General features: G+C 46.0%; 1 protein-coding gene across 1 annotated transcript; it reads right to left on the bottom strand.

Annotated features, from left to right (window-relative positions):
* Positions 1-3,879: 3,879 nt before the first annotated feature.
* On the bottom strand, positions 3,880-8,228 carry LOC119168470 (uncharacterized). The gene is made up of 3 exons (XM_075865784.1): positions 7,603-8,228; positions 5,169-5,235; positions 3,880-4,075 (listed from the first exon to the last, which is right to left on the bottom strand). Exons 1-3 carry the CDS (start codon positions 8,209-8,211, stop codon positions 4,068-4,070), a joined length of 684 nt encoding a protein of 227 aa, XP_075721899.1. The 5' UTR covers positions 8,212-8,228; the 3' UTR covers positions 3,880-4,067.
* Positions 8,229-8,527: the final 299 nt, after the last annotated feature.

The following is an 8,527-nucleotide window of genomic DNA, read 5'->3' as shown; positions in this document are numbered from 1 at the left end:
AGCAGTAGCCAATCGGTCAAGTGAACCATTTACTTACACTCGCAGATATTTTTCTCGTTATATATTTTGTTTCTTTGTTTAATAGGGTTCAGACGCACAAAGACATTATTATATGGCTTTCTCGCAGGAGAATGGCATGAAAAAGCACTGATTGCTGTTGAGGACAGGACTCACTTCATTCGCGCTATGTCGAGGTTGTTGTGCATTTTGAAGCATGTTCTTAAGAGTCGCATGAAAAATTGGAAGAATCTTCAAGTCAAGTCATTCACAAGCACATCTTCGAATGAAGTTTTAATGAGTTTTTTTTCATAACAAAATTTAAAAAATAACAAGCAACAAAAAATCTCCATTTCATTGGCTCACCAAGCTCGCCTGATCAAATTGCTAGCCTCAAAATGCTCGTGCAGTTCTGTACCAAAATGGCATAAAGAGGTGTAAGAACATATCTAGAATTGCATCGTTAAATAATCCAACAAAGTGCAAGTGTTCAAAAAGGCATCAGCACAAAGAAAGACTGACGGTATTTGATATGCAGGGAGTTGTGGAGTAATGGGGTCTGTCTGGATCCAATGAGCGGAGTGCAAGAAGTGGGCTTAGGAAAATTGCGTGAGCGCCCACGAAGTGCATTGCAAGTGCTTCAACTGGAGCAACTGAAAAATTAAATATTTTTCACACTGTCTTCTTTTGCCCCACAGATTGGGACAAAATGAGATACCTGGTACAATTTTTATTTCTTTTTTATGAAGAACTTTCGATATGTGGCAGCATGGTCATGATTCTGTGGCCCATGCCTTATACCCAAAGTAATTTTCCTGCACTAACATGCACTACTGTCTGCACATGCACTGCACTACTGTCTAATGTTGTGAATTCGAAACATAACGAAAAACTTCGAGCAAGGAAGTCACGGAATGCAAGCCGCCTTTAATGCCAGCTTTCCTCCTCATCCGCTCGACCATGGCACCGCACAAACGCCTCTGGCAGCTTCCGTTATTCAAGCCGTCGTGAGGCAGCAAATTGCAAAGCTCTGTTTTCCTGTGGCCTGCTCTGTCTCCCGACCCATCTCCAGACCAATGACAATGAATGCACCACGCCATGACTCACATTTTCTTCCACAATCCCTAAATCCGACGGAATAGAAAACTGCAGATGAGAAACCGATCTGCTCCCGCTGCCACTGAGTTTGCCATATCTCCCGCTACTGCCGCAGCACTTGGACTCCCTCAAACTAGAGCCCATTTTCCTTTTCTCACTCATACGAGGATTCCCGTCGGTATTCGTCCAGTCGTGTGTACCCTTCTTCCGACGTCTCTAACAGCCGCTCCACCGCTCGTTCGCCGTCACCTCAACGCCGCTGATCCCCATCGCCACAACCATGTCGCTACACGTCGACGGTCAACTATGGATCCTCTCGGACGGAAAACTAGACCATGCAGCTCCGGGAGGTAGTGCTGCATCAGTTGCGACGGATCCAAATTCCCCGTTGACGCTCCCCACTAATACAAACTTGATTGAGGTGTATGGGGAGGGTATTTTTTAACGGCGTTAGTTGATACCGGAGCTCATGTGTCCATAATGAGTGCTCACCTGTGTCGCCTACTCAAAAAAGTCCTCATGTCTGCAGCGACTAAAGCCCTCCGTGTAGCTGATGGTAGAACTGTAACCATCACTGGAATGTGTACTGCTCGTGTTAGCATTTCCGGCCGCCATGTCTCCGTTTTATTTACGGTGCTTGAAAATTGCCCTCACGGCCTAATCTACGGCATGGACTTCCTATCGACGCATTCTGCCCTGATCGATTGTGCCATGGCTACTCGAACTTCCTCTTCTTCCGGATTATCACCCTGAACTTCCGAACAGCCTGTGCACCATTGACTTCTTCCGAATACCACCTAAAGCTCTCACATTCGTTGAGTCGGGAACACCCTCTCCCGTGCTCGGCGTTGATTATATCGTGACGCCGATTCCCGATGTTCTCCTGGCGTGTGACATTACTATCCCGCACTCCGTCGTAACCATGGCTTCTAACCGAACATATTGACCTGTTGTCAATTTCGGTTTCATAAAACAAGTGCTACCCTAAGGAATTTCGGCAGATGTATGCCCCAATCACTCACGTCAGTCGCAGGATGCCACATGCCTCGATGCGACCTTAGGCTCCATGATCGCCCCGGACCTGAAACCTGAGAAGTCAGTCACGCTATGCCGCCTTCTGGCTTCATACCACGACATATTCGACATCGAAAGCCGTTCATTCGGCCAGATTTCACTCGTCAAGCACCGCATTAACACAGGTGATTCTCATCCCATTAATCGGTGACCATACCGGGTATCTGCCACCGAGCGTAAAGTAATTCAACAAGAAGTCACCAAGATGCTAGCCAAAGAAATTATTGAACCTTCTTGCAGCCCTTGGACGTAACCCGCTATGCTCGTTAAAAAGAAAGATGGCTCGTGGCGCTTCTGCGTGGTTTATCGCCATCAGAATAGAATCACGAAATAGGACGTTAACCCTTTACCAAGCATCGATGACGCTCTCGATTGTCTCCACGGCGCCCGATACTTTTCTTCAATAGACTTGCGTTCCGACTTATGGCAGATTGCTGTCAACGAAAAAAAAATCAGGAGAAGACTGCGTTTGTAACTCCAGTTACACGGCCTATATCAGTCAACATTACGGCCTATATGTCAGTATTACGGCCTATATGTCAGTATTACGGCCTATATCAATCAATGTTATGGTGTTTGGGCTATGCAATGCCCCAGCCACGTTCGAGCACATGATGGACTCTCTGCTACAAGGGTTCAAATGGTCAACATGTCTTTATTATCTTGACGATGTGGTTGTATATTCCCCAACATTTGAGACCCACCTTCAGCTGTAGCGCGAGAACAAAACGACGACACAGAGACAAGAAGGACATGAAAGACACGTCCTTCTTGTCTCTGTGTCGTCGTTTTGTTCTCGCGCTATAACTATCGTCATGCCATACCAACTAGCCCAAGCTGCCACACTTCTAAACTACCTTCAGCGTTTGACTGTCAGCTATTCTCGACATATTCAAACTGCAGGCCTTCAATTAAACTTTTTTGCCACTTTGGACACGGGCAAATTACAGTGCTGGGCGACCTTGTCAACGCCTCTGGTGTGCAGCCAGACCGCGAAAAAATTCGCGCCGTCACCAGTTTTCCTGTACCCCTGTCAATCAAAGACGTACGAACTTTAGTAGGACTTAGTTCCTATTTTAGAAGGTTTGTGAAACATTTCGCAACCATCGCTTGACCCCTCACAGAGCGTCTGAAGAAAGACGTCACATTTACGTGGGGTACCGACCAAGCTGCTGCTTTTTCTCACCTAATCACGCTACTGACGACTCCACCTATATTGGCTCACTTTGACCCATCCACTCCGACACAAGTCCGAACCGATGCTAGTGGTTACGGAATCGGAGCTGTCCTAGCCGAACGAAAATGGGGACACAACCGAGTTGGCGTCTACGCTAGCCGCCTCCTCACAGCTGCTGAGCGCAACTATTCCATTACCGAGCGTGAATGTCTTGCTCTTGTTTGGGCAGTCTCAAAGTTCCACCCACATTTATTTGGCACAAATTTTTCTGTGATAACTGACCATCATGCGCTATGTTGGCTTACGTCACTGAAGGATTCTACTGGCCGGCTCAGGCACTAGGCTCTGCGACTGCAAGAGTATACTTATTTATTTATTTATTTATTTATTTATTTATTTATTAAAGGTACTTTCAAGGCCCGAAGGCACTACAGAAAGGAGTGGTTTGAACAATCGTAAGTGCAGTTAAAAAGTTAAAAAAAAAAAAAAAAACAGAAAACAGGAAAAAAAGAAAAATTCTACAGGGCATCATGTATGGCGAGCTTGAAGTCTTTTTGGTCCGTTATACAGGCGATGGAGGCGGGAAGGTGGTTCCAGGCGGCGCTTGTCCTTGGCACGAATGAATCATTATATAGTCTGGTGCGACAGGATGGTAGGCCCACCTTAAAGCGATGATCCATCCTTGGTGATATGAAGCGAGGTGGATGAAACAGGGCGTCCTTCAAATGGCTGTTATAATGATAGATTTTGTGAAAAAGGTTAAGGCGAGACAATGTGCGGCGCAATGAAAGATCAGGCAAGTTTAGGGTGCTCTTCATGGATGTGACACTGGAATGACGTGAATAATTCGATAAAATGAAACGTGCTGCGCGATTCTGAGTGGTTTCGAGAGATTGAATGAGAATGGCATGAGTTGGGTCCCATATGGCGCATGCGTACTCTAATTTTGGTCTGACCAATGTTTTATACAGTGTTAACTTGAGTGACGATGGCGCAGAGGAAAAGTTACGGCGCAGATAACCAAGCATGCGGTTAGCGTTGTTAATCACATATTCTGTGTGTTTATTCCAGGAAAGATTAGAAGATATGTGAACACCAAGGTATTTGTAATTGTCAACAGATGGTAATGGAATGTTATTGAGGGAATAAGTACGCGGACAGTGGGTGGTAGTGCGACGTGAAACTTGCATGCTCTTGCATTTAGATATGTTAAGTGTCATGAACCATGTGTTACACCATGCGAATATGCTATCTAGGTCGCGTTGAAGGTTAAGGTGATCGACATGACTGGTTATTTTCTGGTAGAGGACGCAGTCGTCTGCAAAGAGTCGGACAGTAGAAGAAGAAACACAAGAAGGAAGATCATTAATGTAAATTAAGAAAAGGAGTGGCCCTAAAACGGACCCTTGCGGTACACCAGATGATACTGCGGAATTAGGTGAACAAAAATTATTAGCTGTCACGTACTGGCTGCGGTTAGAGAGGAATTCTTTAATCCATGTAAGTACATTGGGGTCGATGTTAAGCTGAGTAAGTTTGAAAATGATTAGTGCGTGTGAAACGGAGTCAAATGCTTTAGCGAAATCTAAGTATATGCAGTCAGTATCAAATTCAAGATCTGCGTTAATAAACAAGTCGTTAGTAAAACACAGCAACTGTGTTTCGCATGAAACTGTCTTACGGAAGCCATGCTGATAAATGCTAAAGAAGGAATTAGATTCAAGGAATTCAATGAGGTGCGAGTAAATGACATGCTCTAAGATTTTCACTGGAATGGATGTTAACGATATGGGACGGTAGTTATTGGGGGAATGTACATCACCAGATTTATGCACAGGGACCACCTTCCCAGTCTTCCAGTCAGATGGCAGTGTGGACGTCTGTAATGACTGTTCAAAAAGTTTTGACAATATTAAAGAAGAATAGACTTGAGTACACTTCAACATTTTTGACGAAATGCAATCTGGACCAGCTGATGATGACACTGTCAAGTTTCCAACAAATTTTTCGACACCAACTGCATCAATGATAATAGGGTCCATTGGCAAGAAATCGGTGCTTGTTAACTGTGGAAATATAGTTGGGATGCTGTTCTGAAAGTGTGCAGCAAATACATTACTCAGAACGTTGCAGCACTCGCTAAGAGCGACTGGGACATCAGACTGTATTAATTGGATATGTCGCGTTGTAGTTCCGCTAATGATGCTCCAAAACTTACGTGGATTAGAGCGCAGCAGCGAAGGAAGAGTTTCATCGAAAAATACTTTTTTGGCTTTCGAAAGCGCAGTACAGAATTCTCTGTTAAATGTCTGATAAAAAGACCAATGGTCTGTTCTGGCTGTTGATTTGGCGCGTCTGAATAGCCGCTTCTTTTTATTGCGCATGCGTTTCAACGTGTTATTGAACCACGGAGAACGAGGATTCGATGAAACTTTTCTCTTAGGTACAAATCGGTCAATTAGGGCTAGCAGTTTGTTCTTATAGTCTAGCCAGTTCTGTTCAACAGATCGCTGCTCAAAACCAGCAAAGAATAGGTCAACAAAAGATTGTAACTCTGTATTCATTCCATGAAAGTCCGCTTTGCTATAGTCTTGGATAATTTTTGTTCTTTTCTTGATGGAAACCCGTGCTTTTATTGTGAAGTGGATTATGCAATGGTCGCTAATTCCCGGTAGATGAGTGAAGGGTGAAGCTAGGTCAGGTGTACTGGTAAGTACTAGATCTAATACGCTAGCGGAAGTGGGAGTAACGCGAGTAGGAAAGTCAACAAGCTGGGTAAAGTTGAAGTCGTGACAAAAATTCAAAAATTCCCTACTTTCACCTGAGTTGTGCTTTAAGGTAACCGGGTCTCTTTCCCACATGATGTCGGGAAAGTTGAAATCGCCAAGAATGAACAAAGGTGATCTCGGGTATCTGACGAACAGCTGATTGACAACATCATGCAAGTCATTGCAAAAGGATGATGATGCAGTTGGTGATCGATAGCAAATACAAAATATTATTTCGCGAGAATCAATGAGCACGCGAACACAAACAAGTTCAAGTGAAGACATAACAGGAATAATATGAGAGGCAAGATTATCGGCAACCGCCAGCAGAACACCCCCACCAGACCGGTAATCGCGGTCGCATCGGTAAAATTTGTAGTGCTTCTCACAATCCAATATTTCTTCATTTCTTACTTTTGTAGAAAGCCAAGTCTCTGTCAGACCAACAATATCAGCGGAACAGGAATCAATAGCAGAAGACAGTTCGACGCGTTTATTCAGGACGCTGCGCACATTAGAAAAGAAAAAAGAAGCGTTTCCTGCGCAGCAACGAGACGGGCGTAGCTATGAGGTGCTAGAAGTGTCAGCACGTGCAGGTAGAGAGGGTTCTTTGTCCTTAGCTTGGGGTGAATTGATTTCGCGAACGCTGTCGCTTTCTGCGCAGTAAACGTAAGTTTTCTTGTTCATGACCAGTTTGTTAACGCGTAGCAAATACGGTTGCCCGGCTGCCTTAGCAAATTCCATTAATTTCTTCCTTGAGTTTCGCGTGCTTTTGCAAAAATCTTCGCTAGCTGATACACCAGTTCCTTTGAATTTTTGTCTCTGCATCAGGATAGCATCTCTAACCTTAAATGACGAAAATTTGACGATAATTGGCCGAGCTTTTTTAGCGGCGTAACTTCCTAACCTATGTGCTCGGGAAACTTCGGAGTCAGAAATGTGCATGTCAAGGTGTCGGGAGAGTAGATCACGAACATGGCCTTCAGACTGAGCCCATGTCTCATTAGGGCTGTCCGATATACCAAAAAACAATACGTTCTCTCGTCTGGACCTGTCTTCAAGATCGTCCAGTCGGGCACTGAGTGTCTGGCCTTGCACCTTGACAGTTTCAGCGATTAGACGTGGCACATCACTGACTACTGCAGAACCGTCGCATGACTCGACGAAAGCTTCCACCGCCGACAACCTTTCCGTTAAATCAGCAACAGTTTGCGCTAATGCCTCCTGTTTAGTCTTTAGGTCGGCAAGAGCTTCCATTAGCTCATCGTGACGGTGATCACCTTTTTCAGATAGCTTAGCGATCGCGTCTAGTATTTCTTTGTTAGTATTTGCAGGGCCAGGGTTTAGTTCAACGTCTCCACAACATAGTAGAAGCTTTGTGACATGCACGCATTCGCACACACATTCAAATATGACACTTGGGCACGGTAGGAGCAGCAGACAGACGTTACTGGTTCGCTTACAGTAGAGAGAAGGAGGTTTACTGACCTGCACAAAAAGCAAAATCGGATTTCTGAGCGACCGCATCGTTGCCGCTCCACCGTGCCCACTGAAGGAACAGGAGAATTCCGTGGTCTTTATATGCTCTTGCGTCGCTGCAGTCGCCCGCAGTGTTGTGGACCAGGTGACGATGGAAAGGATGCCACCGTCAGATAGTGGCAGATGACGCAGGGGCGTGTTCATCCAGATCGGGGCCGCCAGCAACACCGGTGAAGAGTAGTTGGCACGCGCTGGATTCGCACGCGGTGGTAATGTTCCAAACCAGGCGACTAACTGCACAAAAAGCAAAATCGGATTTCTGAGCGACCGCATCGTTGCCGCTCCACCGTGCCCACTGAAGGAACAGGAGAATTCCGTGGTCTTTATATGCTCTTGCGTCGCTGCAGTCGCCCGCAGTGTTGTGGACCAGGTGACGATGGAAAGGATGCCACCGTCAGATAGTGGCAGATGACGCAGGGGCGTGTTCATCCAGATCGGGGCCGCCAGCAACACCGGTGAAGAGTAGTTGGCACGCGCTGGATTCGCACGCGGTGGTAATGTTCCAAACCAGGCGACTAACTGCACAAAAAGCAAAATCGGATTTCTGAGCGACCGCATCGTTGCCGCTCCACCGTGCCCACTCACACGGTGACGTACAATTCTGGACGCCTACATCAGAACGCAGACTGCCTGTCCCGCTACCCGGCTACTGAGTCGAGCACTACGCTTGACGCCGACACCGAGCTTAGCGTCTTTTCCCTTCTGCAAATGATATGCATCGGTGACGAGCTGCGCCATGATGCATCCTTGCGTGCTACCATTGAGTGCCTCGAATCACCATCTTCCAATCAGTCCCATTGCTCATTCGTGCTCCACGATAGTATTTTATATTGCCAAAGTTTTGAGCCGGATGGACCGGCCCTGCTGCTTGTCA

Source organism: Rhipicephalus microplus, chromosome 6, assembly GCF_043290135.1.
Source record: "Rhipicephalus microplus isolate Deutch F79 chromosome 6, USDA_Rmic, whole genome shotgun sequence".
NCBI classification, from domain to species: Eukaryota; Metazoa; Arthropoda; class Arachnida; order Ixodida; family Ixodidae; genus Rhipicephalus; species Rhipicephalus microplus.
The sequence above is the reverse complement of the archived record's forward strand: the minus strand, read 5'-3'. Positions and strand labels throughout refer to the sequence as shown.

What these genes read in the sequence shown, in the direction of transcription:
- LOC119168470 (XM_075865784.1), bottom strand. Translation starts at nt 8,211, where the DNA reads ATGCGGTCGCTCAGAAATCCGATTTTGCTTTTTGTGCAGTTAGTCGCC. An exon ending in CGATTTTGCTTTTTGTGCAG is followed by an intron (nt 5,236 to 7,602) that starts GTCAGTAAACCT and finishes CTTTTTGAACAG; the next exon opens with TCATTACAGACGTCCACACT.